Raw genomic sequence first — 23,055 nt, forward strand, 5'->3', positions numbered from 1 at the left:
CCAGCTGCTCTTAGGCTCCACGTGGCGCTGCCGCTTTGAAACGCCACGTGGAGTCTGGGGTGCTGCCGCTTTGAAGCACTCCCTTCTTTCTCCCCTCCCTTGCTGTCTCTTTCTGATAGAGGCAGCAAGGGGGGGAAGCAACTAATTGACTAGTGCATTGACTATCCACTAAGCATTTCCTCCAGGAGAAAGTCTACACCACTGCACATGTGCAGAATTCATGTCTGTCTCAGAATTTTTTCTTGCCTCTGCAAAAAATTCATCATGCCCAAGAAATGCTGCAGTTCTGCCTTTTGCCCACCAAATGTCACTATAGAGCCAGAACAGACAGCAGCATGAACACAGTCAGGAGTTCTTGGGCCACAGCAGCCTCTATTGGGCCAAAGATGGACATGCTGCACTTCGCAGGCAGAATGTATTTTCTGGAAGGGGGAAGGGAGAAATTCTGTGCATGAATTCCCATAAGAGTAGAAATTCATCACAGCACTCTGCCCATGGAACTAGGTTAGTAGAGACAGAGTGGAGCACATGGGCCTGCTGGGGAGGAAGGGTCACAGACCCAGGAAATAAAGGGAGGACCGCATGGAACTAAGCTTATCAGATAGTCGAGTAGTGACTCGAGTAGTCACTCCCCCACCCCCAGAGCATGAGCCACTGCTGGGGAGAGCTGGCTAAAAGCTGGTTCCCCCCAGCACAGGCTCTGGGGTGCCACCTGCTCCCCTGGTGCCTCTATCAGAGGCAGGAGGGGGGATAGGGGAGGCTGTTGTGAAGCAGCCCCCGTCCTCAGGGATCCCAGCAGGGAGCAGCCAGGGGCTGCTGCCACCAAAGCAGCCTCTGTTTGGGGCAGCCAGGGCTCGCTGCAGCCAGGGGCTATTCTGGCAGCAGCTCCTGTTTGCGGCAGACAGGGATGCCCATCATGAACAGGGGCTGCCAGACTCTGTGCGAGCTGGGAACAAGCAGTCCTGGCTCGTGTGGATGCTGCGCCTTACTACATTTAAAATGCAGAGCCGCAGCGCAGGAGGCTCCCGGAGCTAACCCCACAGTGGCTCTGCATAGTGGTCCAATCGACTGATCGTACAGTCGATACAAATTGTATTTACTATACAATTAGCTCATTAACTGCAATTTAACATCCCTACATTGAACCAGCAAGCGAGGTTACAAGGCCATAAGGGGATGCGGAAGGGAGCTACAGCGACACATGGGGATGGAGAGATACATGGATAGATGTGCTTGCCTGAATGGAAGAGGCTTGGGGTCAGCCAGGGCCTGCATCGGGGAAGGTCCCTGACTCCCTAACAAAACTGCCCCTCCCCTTTTCTGTTCCCCCCCCCCAAAAAACCCATACTTCTCATATCCACATCCAATAATGCTCCATGTTCATTCCAGTTCCTTCCCTCTACCTCAGTGCCTTTATTACCCCGACTAACTCCCCTCCCCCCCCCCCCCCCCGCTGAGCCTTTCCATTGCTTCTGAGTGGTACAGGAAATAAAATTCTGTATTGTAGTTTAAACAAATTACTCCAAGTTCAGTATTAATATGACTATCAGGAATCTGTCAAAAAAATTACTTTTGGTTTATATTGTCACAGACCTGCTTGCTGACAGCTACTTTGAAACAAATTAATAGCATAATGGAAAGCTGTATGATTATATTGTGATATCTTGAGAAATAAAATATGCTGAATTTAAGATTTTTTTGTGAATAATTCCCCCAGGAATAATAATATATTATGCTATAACTATAGGAAACAAACCCATCTTTTTGTACAAACTTTTTTCTCTCGGGAGAATCACCAAGATTCTAGAGTCTCCAAGATTTTTTTTTTTTTTTTAAAGTTAAAATACAAAGAGCTTACCTATAATGGTGAATATCTTCAAATGATTTTGTATTATTTATAGCAAATACACACAGGAAGCCCTCCCCTGTTCTCATGTACTGGTCCCTCATTGCACTGTACTCTTCTTGACCTGCTGTATCAAGAATATCCAAGAGACAGGTTTCTCCATCAATTACTACTTGTTTCCGGTAAGAATCCTGAGGAGAGAAAAAAAAAATCTTTAAATTAAACATGTCAAACTTTGAACTTCTATAACTCCTTTTTATAAGTGATCTCAAAATGCTTTGTAAGCACGGACTCAACCTCTCCGCGTCAGACACTACCATTCCATTTCGCAGAGAAGCAGAGGCACGGAGAAAGTAAGTGGTATGACCAAAGTTATACAGCAAGCCAGCAGCAAAGTGAAGAATAGACCCAAGAGTGCAGATTTTCATTTTCCTGATCTAGCTGCTAGGCTCTGCTTCCATAATCTTAAATATATAAAGGTATAATTTTTTTAAAGAACATGAAATGCAAATGGCAGTCCTCTTTTTCCCCCCCTATAGATAATTGTGATTTGGACAAAATCCCAGATCAGAAGTTCAGTGGCCGCTCCGTTGCATTTTCATCAAGATCAGAGCTGCAGAACCAAGCAACCCATGGTTTTTCTGGGTCTAATTTACCGTAAGTATAGCCACCTCATAAATCATCAGATCAGGCATTTCACCTTCACACCAGGGATATTTTTAGGGAGCATCCATGAATAGGGCTCTACCAAATTTATGCAATGAAAAATGCATCCTGGACCATTAAATCTGATCTTTTGAGTGCTTTTACCATATACTATACAGATTTCACAGGGGAGACCAGAATTTCTCAAACTGGGGGGGCCGTGGCCCAAAAGAGTTCCAAGAGTTGTCACAAGGTTATTTTGGGGGAAGGAAGGGTCATAGTATTGTCACTCTTACTTCTGTGCTGCCTTCAGCACTAAAAATGAACCATGAATTTGGTATCCATGGTCTAGTATTTTGACAGCAGTACACAAAAAAGTCAGAGATAAACAGTTTACAAACATATTTTCAAATCCTAAAACTTCACCATAATGAGTGCAAAAGCCTAACATTGGGGGCAGTAAGTCCATTTTATGCCATTAAGCAGCCTGAAACATGAAAATGTGAATAACCAATAATATGGAAACATTTTGATACTAAACTTTGAAAAACTTAAGAATATGGCTACACTAGAAAGCTCACAGAAGCAAATACCTTACAGTGATATAGATATACTGATGCATCGTTACTTCTCTAAGCTTTCTAGTGTAGCTGTTCTAAGCCAACAGAAGAGAACTCTCTTATTGATTCAATTACTGCAGCCCAGCAAGTGGTAGTAGCTATATTGGAAGGAAAAGCTCTCCCAATGACATCAGTGCTGTTGTGGACAACGCTGAAGTTGGTTTAAGTTATGTCCTTCACGAGGATAGCTACTTCACATCCTGGAGCAACATAACTTATGTTGTCTTAAGCTACAGTGTAGCCAGAGCTCCTTAGTGGCAGTGCATAGTTTTACATTTTTGCAATACAAAGAAACAGACCATTATGAAATATGACAAATATAAACGCTAACAATTACTATGACAGTTTAGAAAGAAGGACTTCAGCACAGCTGACTTGAAGATTCCAGAATCTGGACTTACAGTACTTGATGTCTGCACACAAAACTGAAGCAGATTTCAAGCACTGGAAAATAGCAGCTAAATGCTGGAATATACCAATAACTGTTAATTTTTTATTCTAGGTCTCATACAGTTTCCTAGAATCATAGTGAACTAGGACTGGGAGGGACCTTGAGAGATCCTAAAGTTCAGCCCCCTGTGCTAAGTCAGGACCAAGTGAACCTAAACAACCCATAACAAGTGTTTGTCCAGCTTTTTAAATAAACCTCTTATGATGGAGGTGCCACAGTCTCCCTTGGAAGCCTATTCCAGAATTAAACTACCATTAGAGCAGGGATGCTACCCACCAGCATCGCATTACTGACTCATACTCAATTCGTTATTCACTATAATCACTAGATTCTTTTCAGCAGTCCCATCATCTAGACAGTTATTCCCATTTTGTAGTTACACATTTTATTTTTCCTTCCCGCTTGTAGTACTTTGTAGGGATGTAAAATCCCATTTAATTGGCTGATATATTGTCAAAAATATTGTTTAACTGGTTAACCGATTAAAGGAAAAGGGCAGGCGGCGGCAGGAGGAAACCTATCCAGCCTAGCTGTTGCAGCCCCTGCCTGCAGCAGGCCAGGACACTACACAGGCAGGAGCTGCTCCAGTGTCCTGGCTGGAGCAGCCCCTGTCCACAGCTGGCTCCCTGCCAGGCTGGAACACCTGTTCCAGCCCTTACCAGTTAACCCATTGAACATCCACATCCCTAGTACTTTGCACTTGTTTTTCTTGCATTTCACTTTATTAATTTCAGAGCATTTCTCTGATTTTGAATTATAATCCTATCCTCCAAAGTGCTTGCAACTTCTACCAGTTTGGTGTCATATGTGAAAATGTACAAATAACATTATTATTCAAGTTATTAATGAAAATATTGACTACCACCTGAGAGACCCCAGCAGATACACACACACCCCAGTTTAACAGAGAGCCACCAGTAACTACTCTAAATATCAGAGGGGTAGCCGTGTTAGTCTGAATCTGCAAAAGCGACGAGGAGTCCTGTGGCACCTTATAGACTAACTGAAGTGTAGGAGCATAAGCTTTCGTGGGCAAAGACCCACTTCGTCAGATGCATCTGACGAAGTGGGTCTTTGCCCACGAAAGCTTATGCTCCTACACTTCAGTTAGTCTATAAGGTGCCACAGGACTCCTCGTCGCTACTCTAAATATTCATGCATCTGACGAAGTGGGTCTTTGCCCACGAAAGCTTATGCTCCTACACTTCAGTTAGTCTATAAGGTGCCACAGGACTCCTCGTCGCTACTCTAAATATTGTCCCACCAATTGGACTCCCACCTAAGCTTAATTTCTTCTAGACCACATTGCCCTAGTTTGCATGTAAAACTGGCATGCATGATTGTCAAAATCATTACTAAAATCAAAATATGCCATGTTTACTGGCCCTCCCCCCCATCCTCTAGGCTAGTAACTCTGTGAAATTTGTTTGGTTTGGCATGATTTGTTCAGACAAATCCATGTTGGCTATTCCTTCTAGCTCTATTATCCTGTACGTGTTGTAAGCAAATTGAGCATTTAATAATTTGTTCTAGTCTCTTTCCAGTTATTCAAGTTAGGCTGGCTGGTCTATAATTCCCGAGGTCCTCTTTGTTCCCTCTTTTAAAGGCATGTGCCATGTTTCCCTTTCTCTTGAATCTCCCCCTCCTCCATGAATTCTTGAATATAACTGCTAATGATTCCGAGATTACTTCAGTTAGTTCCTTAAGTTCCCTACCATGATTTTCATAAGATCCTGCAACCATGAATACATCTAACTTATGTAAATATTCTTTCCCCATCTTTCTTCCTTATTTTTGCCTGCATTCCATCACTCTTACTGTTAATATTAATTGTCCTGGGTATCTTGACACTATTAACCTTTTTAGTGAAGACTGAAGTAATACAGACATTGAACACCTCACCTTTCTTTACACCTCTGAGACCTTTATCCCTTTAGTTATTAGCTCTCCTTCCCCACTAAGTAGCGAACCCACACTTCCTTTGTGTCTCTCTCTTTTTCTCTTAAGTGTACATATTAAGCTTCTTAAGTCCCTTGTAAGGTGTCACTCATTTGGTGCTTAGCTGTTTTGATATCATGCCTACATGCTTGTGTTATATCTTGGAATTCTTTTAGCAATTTGGCTGTTATCTCTTTTTGTAAGATTTCGTTTTGATTTTCAGATGATTAATGAGCTCCTGTTGAAGCCATATTGATTTTTTACTATTCTTCCTATCTTTCCATGGCAATGAGATATTAAAGGCACAGCAGGAAACTATTGTCTCCTTGAGAAACTACCAGCTCTCTTGAACTTACATTTCCTTCCTAGTGAACCTTACTTATCAGTTCTCAGTTTGTTAAAGTTTCAGTGATAAAGTTTCTGCTTCTCAGTTGGGGGCCTTAGATGTCGCATTCCAGTGAAGAACTGGAGTGGATGGGAGAGTAATCTGTGGTCAATCTAGCAGGTCTTCACTACACCTGCTAAATCCATCAATGCAGTGCCAATCCTCTGTATGTGTAGACATGCCCTAAATTAGCACATTGTTTTTGTATACAAACTTATATTTCTTAAATATTATAATTTTACAGCAATATCCATCACTGCTGAATACTAAAACTGCCACATGATATATCCATGCTAAGTTCCAACTAGGGATGTAACAGTATAGCCATTTAAATGATAAGCATGAGTTTATGGGCTACCATAACCAATAATTGTATCAGATGCAGCAGCGCAAGGTGGCAGTCGGCTTCCTGGGAGTGGGGCCAGAGGGTGGGAGCCGGTATACACAGAGGCTACGTCTACACTGGCCCCTTTTCCGGAAGGGGCATGTAAATTTCACGAGTCGTCGTAGGGAAATCCGCGGGGGATTTAAATATCCCCTGCGGCATTTAAATAAAAATGTCCGCCGCTTTTTTCCGGCTTTTAAAAAAGCCAGAAAAGAGCGTCTAGACTGGCCCCGATCCTCCGGAAAAAGTGCCCTTTTCCGGAGGCTCTTATTCTTACTTTGAAGTAGGAATAAGAGCCTCCGGAAAAGGGCACTTTTTCCGGAGGATCGGGGCCAGTCTAGACTCTCTTTTCCGGCTTTTTTAAAAGCCGGAAAAAAGCGGCGGACATTTTTATTTAAATGCCGCGGGGGATATTTAAATCCCCCGCGGATTTCCCTACGACGACTCGTGAAATTTACATGCCCCTTCCGGAAAAGGGGCCAGTGTAGACGTAGCCTGCTACTTTTGACAGAGGCAGCAGCATGGGCTGGCATCCAGGAGCTAGTGCACTTCAGGAGCCAGCTTAAAAACTGGCCTCAGGCACACACCAGATCCTGGGGAGCCAACGGCTGCCTCTGTACCAGGCACCAGCAGGCTGGGAGCAGGACCAGCAGGCAGGAGTCAGTATGCACCAGGAGCCGACTTAAAAGCCAGCTTTCAGCACACACCAGCTCTGGGGAACTGGCTGGCACCCCATGCTGCAGGCTCTCCAGTATAAAGCTTGTACTGCAGAGCCCACAGCACAGCCAGCTCCCCAAGACTGGGGCCAGCTGCCAGGAGCTGACTCCCAGTGCACAATGGCTGCCAGCCCCGATCCTGGGGAGCTGGCTGTGCTGCGGGCTCTGCAGTGTAAGCTTTATACTGCAAGCCCAGTGTGCAACCACTACGATTTTCAGCAGTTACACAGTTACCTAATTAACTGCTTTTTAACATCCCTACCTCAAACAGTGCTTTTCCCAAATCTAAATGTGTCATGGGTACAGATATTCAGGAAGAAATCCTAGCATTAACTTCTCGATCCTTTTATTTTCCATTAAAAAAATATATGACCCTATTCTTGTTAACATTAACCAACATGGAAAGCTTAAGCTATTGTGCAGTATTGAGCTCTTGTTGTGAATGAGGAAAAATAAGTCTCAGTTCTAGTTAGAAAGGGATTAGTCAGTCTGAAATGTAGCCACCTTTTAACAAATAATTTGTAAAAATGAAGCTATCTTCAGGTATTACATCTGGTCCTGGTGCCCCTTCCAAACTTTTCAGTTTTGCATATATTTTCCCATTGTAAAGTGTTTTTACTCTTCTGTTTTACCATGTGAAAAAACTTACACAAACAAGAGGGAAATGACTGTTTGCGTAAGGCAAGATACATATTCAACAGTCATAAAGTGCCAAATACACAAATCATAGAATACTAGGACTGGAAGAGACCTCGAGAGGTCATTGAGTCCAGTCCCCTGCCCTCATGGCAGGACCAAATACTGTCTATACCATCCCCCCGATAGACATTTATCTAACCTACTCTTAAATATCTCCAGAGATGGGGATTCCACAACCTCCCTGGGCAATTTATTCCAGTGTTTGACCACCCTGACAGTTAGGAACTTCTTCCTAATGTCCAACCTAAACCTCCCTTGCTGCAGTTTAAGCCCATTGCTTCTTGTTCTATCCCCAGAGGCCAAGATGAACAAGTTTTCTCCCTCCTCCTTGTGACACCCTTTTAGATACCATGTCCCCTCAATCTTCTCTTTTCCAACAAACCCAATTCTTTCAGCCTTCCTTCATAGGTCATATTCTCTAGATCTTTAATCATTCTTGTTGCTCTTCTCTGGACCCTCTCCAATTTCTCCATATCTTTCTTGAAATGCGGTGCCCAGAACTGGACACAATACTCCAACTGAGGCCTAACCAGCGCAGTGTAGAGCGGAAGAATGACTTCTCATGTCTTGCTCACAACACACCTGCTAATGCATCCCAGAATCCTGTTTGCTTTTTTTTTTTTTTGCAACAGAATCACACTGCTGACTCATATTCAGCTTGTGGTCCACTATAACCCCTAGATCCCTTTCTGCCATACTCCTTCCTAGACAGTCGCTTCCCATTCTGTATGTGTGAAACTGATTGTTCCTTCTTAAGTGGAGCACTTTGCATTTGTCTTTATTAAACTTCATCCTGTTTACCTCAGACCATTTCTCCCATTTGTCCAGATCATTTTGAATTATGACCCTATCCTCCAGATTAGTCGCAACCCCTCCCAGCTTGGTATCATCTGCAAACTTAATAAGCGTTCTTTCTATAACCAATATCTAAATCGTTGATGAAGATATTGAAGAAAGCCAGTCCCAAAACAGACCCCTGTGGAACCCCACTCGTTATACCTTTTCAGCAGGATTGTGAACCATTAATAACTACTCTCTGAGTACGGTTATCCAGCCAGTTATGCACCCACCTTATAGTAGCCCCATCTAAGTTGTATTTGCCCAGTTTATTTATAAGATATCATGCAAGACCGTATCAAACGCCTTACTAAAGTCTAGCTATACCACATCCACCGCTTCTCCCTTATCCACAAGACTCGTTATCCTATTAAAGAAAGCTATCATATTGGTTTGACATGATTTGTTCTTTACAAATCCATGCTGGCTGTTCCCTATCACCTTGCCACCTTCCCTATCACCTTGCCACGCTCCATTATCTTCCCTGGCACAGAAGTTAAACTAACTGGTCTGTAGTTTCCTGGGTTGTTCTTATTTCCCTTATAAATGGGCACTATATTTGCCTTTTCCAGTTTTCTGGAGTCTCTCATGATTTTCCAAAGATGAAAGCCAGAGGCTCAGATACCTCCTCTATCAGCTCCTTGAGTATTCCAGGATGCATTTCATCAGGCCCTGATGACTTGTAGGCATCTAACTTTTCCAAGTGATTTTTTTTTTAAATCTTCTAAACCTACCCCTTTCACACTAGCATTCACTATGTTAGGCATTTCTTCAGACTTCTCGATGAAGACCGAAACACAGAAGTCATTAAGCATCTCTGCCATTTTCAAGTTTCCTGTTACTGTTTCTCCCTCCTCACTGACCAGTGGGCTTACTCTGTCTTTGGTCTCCTTCTTGAACTGAAAGAGTCTTGTCTCTTACTTATCTTGATCCTAGAAGACATTTGTAACTATACCACAAATTAATTGAAGCACAAATGTGACTTTAAGCTGACCGTGTTCCTTTACAATAAAGTACCGGTTTTCATATCACTTTGGAATATTTATTTTGCTTATGTGCAAAGTTAAGTGACAAAACACCTACTTTAGTACACCTACTTTAAAAAACACACAAACATTGTTTAAATATCGATAAGGTTGCAACAAACCTTCAAGTCCAAGAAAATTTTAACTTAACCTTAAACACTATTTTCCTGTTGTGGAATGTTAAGACATCCAGAGTCCAATGTTCGGTTCCCATTAAACTGAAAGACTGAGCAGCCATGTTCTGCCTTTAGTTTCATCACCAAGCTAATGATAAAGCACCAGAGCCACCTTTGGCAGTTCACTGATATCAAAAGAGAACAAAATCCTTAGTTATTTCTGTATTCATGTGATCTTTACTTGAGAAACTGTGAGAAAATACACTTTTGCTCATCATGAATCATATTAATTGGTCCTTTACATCTCACTACCTCTCCAAAGGAGGCAAAACTTCAAAGCTGAGCTATGTATACCAAAAGAAAAACACTTACCTCAAGACAAGGTACAGAAGGTGACATTTTATATTAGACCAATTTCCAGTGATAGAAGGTACAAGACTTTGAACTACAGAGAATTCTTCATGTCAAGAGAAAGAAACTTTCCAGACCTGAAGAACTCTAATTCAAAATCTTGTACCTTCCAACAACGGAAGCTGGTCCAATAAAAGATACTGCCTTGCAAAGCTAGTGTTATATTCTGGGACCAACAGAGCTATACCTCCACTCTTACTTTAAGAAATTAATGTCAAGAAAAAGAGCTCAGCCATTTTTTCCAGTTTAAAAAACCTTCTTATTTTAATGCAAACTTTATAGTTCCTGAAATATGGGGTTTCTAATGAAAACACCTAACAGTTAAAAATGCAGGTTATATAGACAAATGATTGAGCTAACGTTTTCCACACATCTGTTACATTAATATTTTCTAACTCCACACACCTGCATCATAAAACTTTTGCTCCAAAGGTACTCCCTCTCAGAGCTCTCATAATATTGACTAGATTTCTGCAGAAAGTTTGACCAGTTTTTAATGTCATGTACAAGCACAGGAAACTCCCCACTCTTAAGAGCATCATCCACAGACCATTAAAGTCAACATGAGTTCCCTTGCCAGCCAATGAACTTAAATAGGCTTTGCATCCAAACCTTGCCATCCTTCAAAACAAGACATATGTAGGGCCCAAATGACTGCTTCATTCCAAGCCAAAAAGAGACCTGTTAGCTTTACACTCAATGCCTACCCCTTTGGAGATCTGTGGCACATAAGCAGCATAAGATTTCCTTCCGTGCCCAGCGTACAACACACTTGTGTATGTACCCTATGTGAAGGAACCATAGGGAAAGGAGATCAATCTGATGAATGGTTACCTTGAGAAACTCTTTAGGGACAACTCAGAACACTGTTCTCACATGTAAAAGGCATACTCTCCATTATTTCCTTGAGCAGACTACTACAGACTTAGGCCTTACAGGAAATTAACCGGAAAAACTTAAAAAACAACCAATAGTCTAGTAGCACTTTAAAGACTAACAAAACATGCAGATGGTACCATGACCTTTCGTGAGCATAACCCACTTCTTCAAATGACAGGTCTTCTGAAGAAATGGGTTGTGCCCACGAAAGCTCATGATACCATCTACATGTTTTGTTAATCTATAAAGGGCTACTAGACTATTGGTTGTTTTTTAAGTTTTCTGTTTTTTAAATTTTTCTGTTACAGACTAACTCGGCTACCCCTATGAGGAAATTAACTGTCTCCCTCTCCAAGGGGCTGGTACACGATAGTATAGCACTGCATCTTGTTTGCCAGAGCAATAAGAAGTGCTTGAAGGAACTAAGCCTTGCAGCAACAGACAGTGCAGAAATCCTTCCTCCCCCAAGTCCCAAAAATGAAAAGAAACCCCCCATCTTCCATGATCAGAAACAGGATTTGAAGTGTTTGAGGGGGCAAGAAGAGAAATGCATCATAGAAAAGGCACAACTGATTCATATGCACATTAAAATACTCTCTTATACGTAGTCTTTCAACTGAATCTGCCTTTGTGTGTTCTAAAAAAAAATTCTACGCCTAGATTAATGGACTTGAACCACTGCCCCAAAACACCACAGCAAAACCAGGAAGTGCCCTTCTACTGTGTGTGCTCCAAGTGAAGGCTGAGTTCCTACTCACTTACGGCGAGACAGACTGGATTTCAGAAAAGGCCAAACAGTGCCACTGTGAATTAAGAGAACACACACAAATGAGAGGGACAGGGAACACGATGGTTCGAGAACCCAGCACAATAATACATCAATTAAATAAGAAAGGGAAACCCATAGTAGCAGCCATAAGTTTAACAAAAACCAAACACACAAACACACAAGTCACCAGATACTGCTATGCTAAGAACCATTACAGAAGTCCGTTTGTATTTTTTTTCCTGAAAACTGGATTCTGTAATTTACATCAAAAGCCTTTGTTTTCATTATACTACTTATTAAATCTGTTATTACTTGCCTTTCACAAGCCATAAAGTCAACCACCTTCACTGTTTGTTCACAACTGTAAAAATGCATATTTGTACACTATATATAACTTTTTTTTTTTTAAATCGCTCTTAACCAAACCATGGTTATGTTAGAAACTTGCTAAAAAATTCTCTATTTACACCTTTATTAAAGGACTCTAGGCAAGAGATTTAGAAACAGGATAAAATATTTGAAAGTGATTTTGATTTCTTGACATACAAGATTTTTAAATCCCACCCTCAACAACTTTCAAGCTTTAGCTGAATATTTCAGGGATTGCCCACTTGGATGACTAGGCTTTTTTTCCTAAAGAACACTGAATAAAATGTTTACATATTTTTAAATGTCAAAAAATTAATAAGCAGTAATACATTCTGCATATAAAATAAAATATTTGACCAGTAGAGGGCACTAGTCAAACTGCTTCAGTATATTAGCCCATGTTTATAAGGGTTGGTCTACATACAAACTTATGTAAATCAAACTATAGTACACTGATTTAACTAAGCTGATCCCTGAAACTGTTTTGGTTATTTAGGCATAAGTGTGAGAGTAGATAAGCCTGAAGTGAATTTTATGGAGGCCTGAAGCCTTGTCCACATAGATCATACATTACAGACACAAAATAATACTTACATATGTTATGGAAAGTAATTCATATAGAGGTACTTCTTTATAGTATTGATGCTGACAGGCACAAAAAATATTTTCTTTCACGATACTGAAATTTTACAGGTTTTATTTTATAGATATCTTTTTCAGACACACTAATAATTTCAAAGGTCTGTATAATAATGGACTCAAATGTTTAAACTTTTTTACAAATGTAATATTATAAAAGATACTGATACTGTAGCAGTGAAAATAATGCTATTTCACTGTTCTAGTATCATCTACTAAAGCAAGACAAATTTACCATCTATGTTCTTTCTCACTGTGTGTTTACCCACACCTAAACTCTGTATGGCTATTGTTCTTTGACTTACACCTTGAACCCACAAATGGATCTGTGCAAACAGCACACTTAAGGAGCCCTATTCATTAGAATTGGGCTCTGCCCTTACAGATCCAGTTACAGGAAAGGAGCAGTGTAACATCCAATTGTGACAGCTTTTCTTAGGTTGCCAAGTGCATTCTAAAAGATTCCTTGTCTACAACCTCAACTACAATTTATTTTTATTCTATTTGTCAGATCCCTGGCCTAAAGATTTACTATTTAAGAGACAAAAATGATACTTAGGACATGCATTCACACAAAAATATTTATCAAAGTAATATTCAGAGCAGGAGTGGGGAACCTTTTTTAGGTCAGAGGCCACTGACCAATAGAAAAATCAGTCAGGGGCCACACACAAGTGAAAAGAAAAAAACAATCCTCACTGATGTGGTCCTCGACTGAGAAGAAAGACACTCCCACATTCCCCTCACACATCAGAGCCATGGGGGGCCCAAGCTATCAGATTTTGTGTGCTCCCACACCATGCAGGGACAACAAGGGGCTGGATCCACAGCGTGGTCTCCCCAATGCTGGGGGAAAGCCCCAAAACTCAGGGGCCGGATCCAGGCAAGCAGGAGGCTGCATCCAGTCCCCAGTGCCTTAGGTTTCCACCCCTCATTTAGAAGAATGCTACTGTGGCTAAGTGATGAGATCTTTATGTAGGTAGAAATGTAGGCATTTCTTTCCTTCAAAACATTACAACTATGATTTCCTCAACTGTGGACTACAACATAATGCTGAAGTAATCCTGTGCAGCTAGTTTGCAAGCTTTTAGAATACAAATAAATACCATTAGTCACATCTTCTATGAGGTTTGCATCTTTTCTAAGGAACTTTATATGTTATAACATTCTGAATGAATTCGGCATTCCTAGAAGTACTAGCACTATTATTGACAAATGATAGTGATAGACAGCGCAAACTTCTCCATGGAATTATTGCCAGACACCACAGCTTTTAGTGTAGAATTTCCCTGTTATTTTAAATCCTGGGCATTTAAACAATCCTCTGATTTTGTAGAAACATGGTTTAATTATAGATTCAATTTATGAGACTTGTAACTTCAGAGGTAAGTATTTCTGTAAGAATTATGAGAAAGGTATCAAATGTTATGCTTATTTTGTGCACTTCTCTCGCTCTCAATTTCTCACACACCCACACCCTCTCCTGGTTTACTGGACTGTCCTAAATGAGATCTGATACCCAGAATGAAGCGTTAGTTGATCAACTACGTTTTCAGAATATTACCTTTTGATTTTGTAACACTGCTGTGGAATGACAGTCCATTGAGCTTAGAACAGCACTTTAAATACCTGATGGGTATCTAAGATTTCTTTAAAACAAGCTAGAAATATTGTTCACTAAACAAATTTAAACAAAATACAAATCAAAAGGTTAAAGAAAAGCCAAAGACTATTACAGCAATACAAGGCAAAAAATCTACATCAGTATTGGAGAAAAAGTAGTCTACCTCTCTCATGCCAAAAAAACTCATAAACCCTATTAAAATTAAATTGCGTACCTCTATTGTAGGATCATATTCATCCACAAAATGATTCTGAATTAGCTGTATTGTCAAGGCACTCTTGCCAACGCCACCAGCTCCAACAACAACAAGCTTGTATTCCGTCATTTTCAGCAGACCTGGTAACAAAGAAGTAAAATTAAGCATAAGAGAGTCAGGTTGCAATTACATATAAAGTCATCCCCAAGTTTCTTTCTTGAAGTGTTTAAAGAAAGAGAAAACCATTCTCTTGCAAGCGCACGTGCACACACAAAACAAGCTTTTTAAAAGGGATGCTATTTCTCAGAGTCAAAAGATTTGGTGCAGGTACTGTCAATAAGTTATTGAACACAAACTGAAACCAATAACATTAATTGCAAAAACAATTACATGGAACTTGGGAAATAAATTGGAAAAATCTGGTCTTATAGGTTATAATATGCAGTATTTTCTTTTCTTTTCAGAAAATTTAAGAAATTTAGGACCCTGTGCTTGAAATCTTAAAGACTAAACTGATGTAAATACTGTAACCTTTAGATTTTTAAAACATCCACTAAAAGAGACAAATATTGCAGGGCAAAGCTGCTGCCAACAAGATCTCTCCATTTTGAGCAGTGATTTAGCAATTTGTTGGATACCAGTATTAGAGTTATGACTATAATATAAAATAACTCATGCACCATTCAAAAGAGCACAGCCTCAGAACAAAATTGATTACTAAAAATGGAAGATCACTAGTGATTCACTGGAAAGTTACAAAGCAGCTAAATACAACCAAGAGAGCAAACTATACAAAAAGTTTTAATATTAAAATATGAATACAACCTTTTAAAACATTTTACTATCAAAAAAGCTGACCACCAGTGCTCACCTGTTAAGATTAACTTTCACAGATTTTTTTCTTGGCAAGAGTGGTATATTATAATATGGGGCATCTAATAATATACAATTATGTTTGTCAAATTACCAGAACACTGTCTTTGCTCATTATAGCCAATTCTGCTATACAAGTAATTATAGTAGTAAGTAAGTTCTTGAATGAGATACAAATCCTATCACAAGCAAAGAGATAAAGTAGGACAGAAAAGCATGACAGCTAAAAATTTCAGTAACATCTTAGCTCCTCTGGCTATTTACATTCCTTACACTGGGAGCTGGGAATCACACTATTTATGTGAGCGCACAGTGATTATTTTGTAGGAGGGATGGAATGTGACAACAGAATATTGTTGGGACCCAGACCTGTGGGCTGGTGTCAGGCTCATGCTGAAGAGGTGGCAGGCGTTGGCCACCTGTCCTTCAAGCAGCACCACACCTGTCCTTCCAGCAGCAGCACCTCCTCCACTCAGTGGCAGCAAAATCTCTATCTGCCTAAAGAGGCTGGTGGAGCAGAAAGAAGCCAGAAGACATAAGTATGGGGCAGAGAGAGGAGGGGGACAAAGAAGAGGGCAATGAAAGCATGCAGGAGTTATAGTGAGAAGCTGGGTAGAAAGGAGAGGCAAGGATCTTCAGGATAAAGAGGTGTTTGAAGTTGGGAAGGAACATAGAGAGAGGTGCTGAGGTACAGGGGAAGCTCAGAGTGGTATAGAGGAATGGGGGCCAGGAATAGAGAAGGGACAGGGTGTAATGGCTCAAACATGGCTCAGAGGTCTAAAAGCCCCACTGAAACCCACTCTGCTGCAGTAGAGCAGGAAGTAAGAAGTATGGACGAGTGTCAAAGCTCTCAGGGGAAGACAGAGGTGCTGGTGCTCTCAGGAGGGCATGGGGATGTTAGATCAGAGGAGGTTAAGGGTACCAAGGGGATAAAGGCTCTCAGAGGGTATCAGGTTTAGGGGTCAGAAAAAGCTATAAAGGGAGCAGGGGCTCTCACGCAATATAGGATGCAAAGTAAAGGGGCTTTTAAGGGTACAGAGGGCATTGTCTATAAGGTGTAGGAAGCAGGAGAGGCTGGAATATAGAGAGTGATGGGACTCTTGGAGATGAGATGGAGGTGTACGGGGGAAATGATGCTAGTGGCACAGAGTAGAGTTTCTTGAAGGTTATAGGAGTAAAGGGACAGAAAGACGGGGCTATGTAGGTAATGGCTTTTGGGGCACAGGGGGAGCAGGGACAGGGTATAGTGCACAGTGGCAGCTAGGGTCACAGGGGTATACAGAGATGGAAGAAGCAAGAAACGTAGGGGAAAGTTTGGCAGGGGAGATGGGCGTAGCAGACAAATGGAGGCTATAGGTGATATACGTGTGCAGTGGATACAGAGGGGAACACAAGCATGCATATGGGGAGATACTTAAGAACACAGACATGAATGAGGGCTGGAGGTACACAGGAGCCAGTAGGGGCACAGATGTGCAGGCAGCTACAGGCACCCAAGGGACAGCAAGCCCGGGGGGCGGGGGGGCACAAATGTGCAGGGAGCTGCAAATACATGTGGGCTGGTGCTGTAGGGCATTCTAGGTAACCTGGGGCACATGAGGGGGGCAAAGGCTGTCATAGGTGAACAGGGTAGGGCACAAGAGTGGGCAGGAAGCTCATGGGGGGGTAGGAGCTGTCAGGGCACCAAATGAACACAGAATGGACAGGTAAGCAGGTTGCTAGGGCATACAGAGAGCAGAGAGGACACCAGGGGGCAGGTGGGCAGGCACAGGAAAGCAGAGCAGTAGACACATGGGAACAGAGAACTGCAGGAGGCAGTAGGGGATACAGGTGGGCAGGGACCACATGGGGGCAAGGCCAGGCCCGTCAGAAGCACAGTTTAGCAGAGTGCTGGGGATACATGGGGGGAGGGCAGTGACTACAGATGTGCAGGGGCTGTCAGAGAGACAGGAAAACATTGGGGCAGAGAGGAGGCAAGAGGGCAGAGGATACAGGGAAGGCAGCAGGGGATACAGGTGGGCAGAGAGCACACCAGGACAGGGCCTGTCAAAAAAAAATGGGCTTCAGGGGCCACATGGGGGCAGAGCAGTGGGAAAAGGGGGGGGGGGGCAGATGGAGCTAGAGCTGGGCACGTAGCACATGGCAACACGGTGCTAGGAGTAGGAACACTGGGAAAATGAGGGGCAGGGTCCATCAGGAGCACAGGTAAGCAGGACACTGGGGAGAGCGGGGATGCAGCAGGGCAGGGCGCTGGGGCCACAGGGGTCTGGGGGGCAAGGGGAAGCAGGGCGTTGGGGGGGAGCAGGGGATACAGCAGGGCAGGGCGCTGGGGCCACAGGGGTCTGGGGGGCAAGGGGAAGCAGGGCGTTGGGGGGCAAGGGGCGGGGGAAGCAGGGCGTTGGGGGGGAGCAGGGGATACAGCAGGGCAGGGCGCTGGGGTCACAGGGGTCTGGGGGGCAAGGGGAAGCAGGGCGTTGGGGGGCAAGGGGCGCACGGGGAAGCGGGGCGTTGAGGGGGAGCAGGGGATACAGCAGGGCAGGGCGCTGGGGCCACAGGGGGTTGGGGGCGCAGGGGGAAGCGGGGCGGGGGCGCCCGGGGAAGGGGGCGCCGGGGGACAGCGAGGGGCAGGCGGAGGCTCCTGGGCTCTGGGCGCCCCGTTACCCGCAGGCAGCGGGGGCGCGGGCGGGTCGCTCCCACTGGAGGACCCGGGGTCCCGGCTCCGCACGGCGTCTACCCCCCCCCCCCAACCCCGCCCCCCCGCCCGCCCGGGGCCCCGCACCTGCCTCGCGCCGTCCGGCCTGCGGGCGGCTGCTCCCTCCCCCCGGCGGCCACTCCGCTGCCGCTGCCTCCGCGCGCCGGGCTGAAATGGCGGGGGACGGCCGGGGCCGGGGCTGGGGCCGGGGCTGCCGAGCCGAGCGCCGAGCGAATGGATGCGCTCGACGCGCTCCGCCGCAGGGAGAGGGAGGGGGAAGGGGAGGAGGAGGGAGCGCCCCACCCACTGCCTGGCTGACAGACGGCCCCAGAGCCGTAGCGCCCCGAGCAGGCTGAACTAGCCGCCGCTCCCCAGGCGCGCAGAGCTGCGGCCCCAGCCGGGACACGCACAGCTACCCAGCCCTGCTCCATGGGAGGGGGGCTCCCTAAGAACTTTCTGTCACTATTTAAAATTTTCAAAAGTTTTGGCTACTGCACTCAAGCTTGGCCAGGCCAGAGCACACATCACAACAGACACAGAAAGAAAAGCTAAATAAAATAAAATAATAAAAAACGGTTCCTCAACATGTTCAAACCCCTCCACCAAAGACACTTGAAATACAAAACCACACAGACCCAGATACCTGTACAGGGTGTCCCAGCTATGAGTCGCCCCGTATACATCTGTGCCACACTAAAGTCGTTGACACTTGTAGGAACCGATGTTATAAGTCTTCCCATTCCCCGCTGTTAAGTCATGCAAAAACAAAACAAAACCAATTTGCGGAAATGAAAATTTCCCCACTTTAAGTTGTTTCGCTATAAGTCCAAGGTTTTTGGAACATATCTTGGACTTACAGCGTGGACGGCTTGTGCAGGAGAGCCCAAGACATTCCGAGCTACAGAATTACAGATCCACTGTGAGTCTTTCATATGTTGGGCCCACTATATGCCCACTTCACCAAACACAAATCCCACTCCTGCCAAGCAATACACAAATATATGAATTAATGAATACTATCTACATATTAATAAAGCACACAGTAAGTACCACATGTCAAAAAATCTCTACAAAAAGTTGTGGCTTTGAGGAAAGTGGTTTAATCAGTTCTATGACTTGTTTGAGTTTTTATTTCTTCTTTTTGAAAAAAAGATGTCCTTGTTTGGTCATGTATATTTTGGTAGCTTTTTATTAACATTTGAAAAAGGCTGTGTGGGGGAAGGAAAGCACAGATACTGGCAGAAAATAAAAGGAGAGACAATCCTCCCTCCTAAGAATTACTGAAAAACTTGAAATAATTGATGCCAATTAAAGTGTTTTTTGTTTCACTTCATTTTTAAATAAGTGAAATGCCTCTTCTAATTTCACAAGATACTCATTACAAAACTTAATAAACATGAATCAAATTTTTGAGACATGCTAACTTTTGGGTGAAGTCTATTTTAATATCCTATAACCGTAGCTGTCTATTTTACCAGGTGAATGTATAGATCTTTATAGTGAATGCAGTCAATTTTTGAATCTTTATGTATCACCATCTCTAAGGAAAAGACAATTAACTCAAACTCATTCCTAGACAATTTGATTACACTTGATCAGAAGTGCTGAAACAATTTTTACTGTGGGGATACTGAAAGCAGAAACCATGTATTTGAGCTAATTTAAGCTATCATGCGTGGCAGCACCCCCAGCAGCTCTAGTTCCAACACCTACGGATGTTAAATTTAGCTTAATTGACTAGTAGATTAGTCGATAAGCAAGGGAGCAGCAGCAGGGTTAGCTCACAGCCCCAGCAGCTAATCCTGCTGTAGCTTTGCCTTTTAAGTGTATTAAGAGCTAGCAGGCTTTTACTACATTTAAAAAGCAGAAGTGCAGCAGGGGGATCTGGCGTGAGATAGCTGATTCATGGCTCGCACTAGGTCTTCCCCACCCCCTGCTGCGCTTCTGCTTTTTAAATGTATTAAAGAGTTGGTAGGTACTTAATACATTAAAAAGCAGAGGCACAGCGTCTGGGACCGGGCGTGAGCCAGGAATCAAATAATTCCCGGTTTGTGCCCGGACCCCACTACCCTGCCCCTCACAAAAACGATGCTGGGGGAACCGGCTTTTAAGACAGCTCCCCTCAGCACCAGCTCCTGCTTCCCACCCCTCACCCCCTTGCTGCCTCAATCAGGAGGAGCAATCAGGGGGAACAATTAGTTAAAAGACTAGTCTACTAGTCACTTACATTCCTAGCAACACCTATGCAGCAGATATGAATTTAGCCCACTCTTCTTCTTTCTGAACTGGCAGGTCAAGAAAGCAAATATTGTATCAAGACTTTTAGATTAACAGAATGGAGTGTGTCATAGACAGAAGTGCTGTAAGATGCTCAAGCCTCTTTCATAGTAATGTTAATCCAAGAAAGATTCTGCTGAGCTGCATCCATTGGTCTTTGAATCTAAGGCAGGGGAGGGGAACCTTTTTTGGGTTAGGGGCCACTTCACTTACTCACCAAAACATCAATTGGGGCCTGCCTCCATCTGAGAAGGAGACAGACACTCCCCACATTCCCCTCGCACACTAAAGTCTAGGGGGCCCAGCCTCATAGATTTTGTGTGCTCCAGCCCGGTGGTGGAGCAGTGGGTGGTTGGAGTGCCAGCATGGGGTCCCTAATGCTGGGGTGGCTTTGAGCCTCAGGAGCCAGATCGAAGGAAGCCAGTGACCGCTTCTGGTCCCTGGGCCTGAGGTTCCCCACCTCTGGTCTAAGGCATTGACATTTTGGGATGTATTCCCAGGGTTGACTGTTGCAAGTAGGTTTTGCTGCTAAATTCCCTATGTAATTGCTCAATGCTATTCCCTAATGTTTAGGCTCTGGTGGAAAGCAGAAGAGTGCATGTGTCTGAATTCTAGTGTGAAAATGCCATTTTCCATTACCTGGGCTACATCTACACTGGCCCCTTTTCCGAAAGGGGCATGTTAATTTCACAGGTCGTAATAGGGAAATCCGCGGGGGATTTAAATATCCCCCGCGGCATTTAAATAAAAATGTCCGCCGCTTTTTTCCGGCTTTTAGAAAAGCCGGAGAAGAACGTCTACACTGGCCCCGATTCTCCATAAAAAAGCCCTTTTCCGGAGGATCTCTTATTCCTTCTTCAAACCCTACTTCAAAGTAGGAATAAGAGATCCTCCAGAAAAGGGCTTTTTTCCGGAGGATCGGGGCCAGTGTAGACATTCTTTTCCGGCTTTTCTAAAAGCCGGAAAAAAGCGGCGGACATTTTTATTTAAATGCCGCGGGGGATATTTAAATCCCCCGCGGATTTCCCTATTACGACCTGTGAAATTAACATGCCCCTTTCGGAAAAGGGGCCAGTGTAGATGAGCCCATAGGGACTGAGAAAGTTCAGAGTACTTGTTTTGTTTGTACTCTTGTGGCCTGATCTAGTCTCATTGAACTCAGTAGCAAAAGTCCTCTGGATTTCTATGGGAGCAAATTCAAGAACTTTGTATAAGGATTCCTCTCTAGTGGTCCACATACAATGAGAATCTCACTGTGAACATGATACTAATGCTCCATGAGTTACACTGACTTTTTGATCAATGAAGCCCAAGGTTGTTTGCGGTTAGGCTACTCAGAAATCTCTTTCTCTACCTACACCACACATCCATAGCTGAGATCAGAAAAAATCTTCAGAGAAAAGCAAAAGCGGGCTTCTTGATTTTGGAATTGTTTCCCTACCTTGACATCAAATAGCCTGAGTTTGCTGGCCTTAGGGTTTTATGTGTTATTTAAATTCAAAGTCCATCTATTTGCTCAGGTATTTGTGTAAATATAACTTGTTTTGTTTTGTGAGGAATGGATTCTGGAAAAGGTGGGAAATATGATTTCCTGATTTTTGTTGTGTGTGTGTTTAAATACATATCGCTGCATAGTTATTTTTTATTTTACATAACTTCTTAAAATATCACAAGGATCTATAATTTAAGCTTTTAAAAATATTTAAATAAAAATAAATACATGAATTAAGATGTAATGCATCTATTCATTCATTGGATTGATTAGAAGTAAGCCTTTGAAAATCAAGAGCAAAGTTAAAAAAAAAAAAAAGCTGGATTTTTGCCACAATTCACAAGTTACTAAACTACATTTTGATTGTGTTTGATGGTAATTTATAGAAGTTCTGAACATAGGCAAGTGAAACACACTTTCAAATTTACAAAACAACCAGAACCCAATTCATTTCTCCTGGACAAAGCAGACTTCTAGTTACAACATTTTTACTAATTCAAAAGCAACTGTTTATTTGTCCTAATCACAATTTCAGGCCTTATTAAAAGGATTTTTATGGCTTGGAAACAGCCCAGAATTGCCTCCACAAATACTGAACTTAGAAGACTAACAAAACATGTAGATGGTATCATGAGCTTTCATGGGCACAGTCCACTTCTTCAGATGACCAGAGTTTTGAGTTCAGGATGTGCAGACCTAAACTCAAAACTCTGGTCATCTGAAGAAGTGGGCTGTGCCCATGAAAGCTCATGATACCATCTACATGTTTTATTATCCATAAAGTGCTACTAGACCAGTTGTTGTTTTTTAAGTTTATCCTGTACAGACTAACTCAGCTACCCTCTGATGCTTCTGAACTTAGAAGGTTCACATGCAGAAAAGTTCAAATCTTCTGAGAACCAACACCATGATTATTGTATTTTTTTCTGACAGGGTATTTTCCTAATGGTTGCAACTACTGGATCCCTATACAGGATTGCACTGACACTCAGAATTGCCCCTTCCCAGACTCTAAACATCTGGCAGTAAAGCTCATGATATTCAAACCTAAAGGGCAGAGTTTTTCCACCAGCTGAATGTCAGCCAGCTGGGGCAGAATTTTAAAGCAGTTACAGCCCAAAGATATACAATAGGCTTTCCCTGGCTGACATCTGTTTTGGAGCTGAGAGAA

The 23,055-nt window shown here is 43.1% G+C and overlaps 1 protein-coding gene across 11 annotated transcripts in view; it reads right to left on the reverse strand.

The window, feature by feature from the left end:
- The window catches only part of KRAS (KRas proto-oncogene, GTPase), a 96,625-nt gene that overhangs the window by 30,973 nt on the left and 42,597 nt on the right, over positions 1-23,055 (reverse strand). For 8 of the 11 annotated variants that reach the window (XR_012896020.2, XR_012896019.2, XM_089769764.1 and 5 more), the window contains exons 1-3: positions 18,207-18,362; positions 14,569-14,690; positions 1,859-2,037 (exon numbers count right to left, since the gene is read on the reverse strand). Coding sequence is in view for 9 of the 11 variants with exons in the window: in XM_089769764.1 (XP_089625890.1) it covers positions 1,859-2,037; positions 14,569-14,679 (290 nt within the window). In the remaining 2 variants the exon portion in view is untranslated. Of the gene's footprint in view, positions 1-1,858; positions 2,038-14,568; positions 14,691-15,792; positions 15,943-18,202; positions 18,363-23,055 lie in introns of those variants that run through there. The other 3 variants (XM_075898672.2, XM_006127662.5, XM_006127666.5) reach the window with 3 other exon arrangements.

Source organism: Pelodiscus sinensis, chromosome 1 (genome assembly GCF_052426305.1).
Source record: "Pelodiscus sinensis isolate ZL-2025 chromosome 1, ASM5242630v1, whole genome shotgun sequence".
Classification (NCBI taxonomy): domain Eukaryota; kingdom Metazoa; phylum Chordata; order Testudines; family Trionychidae; genus Pelodiscus; species Pelodiscus sinensis.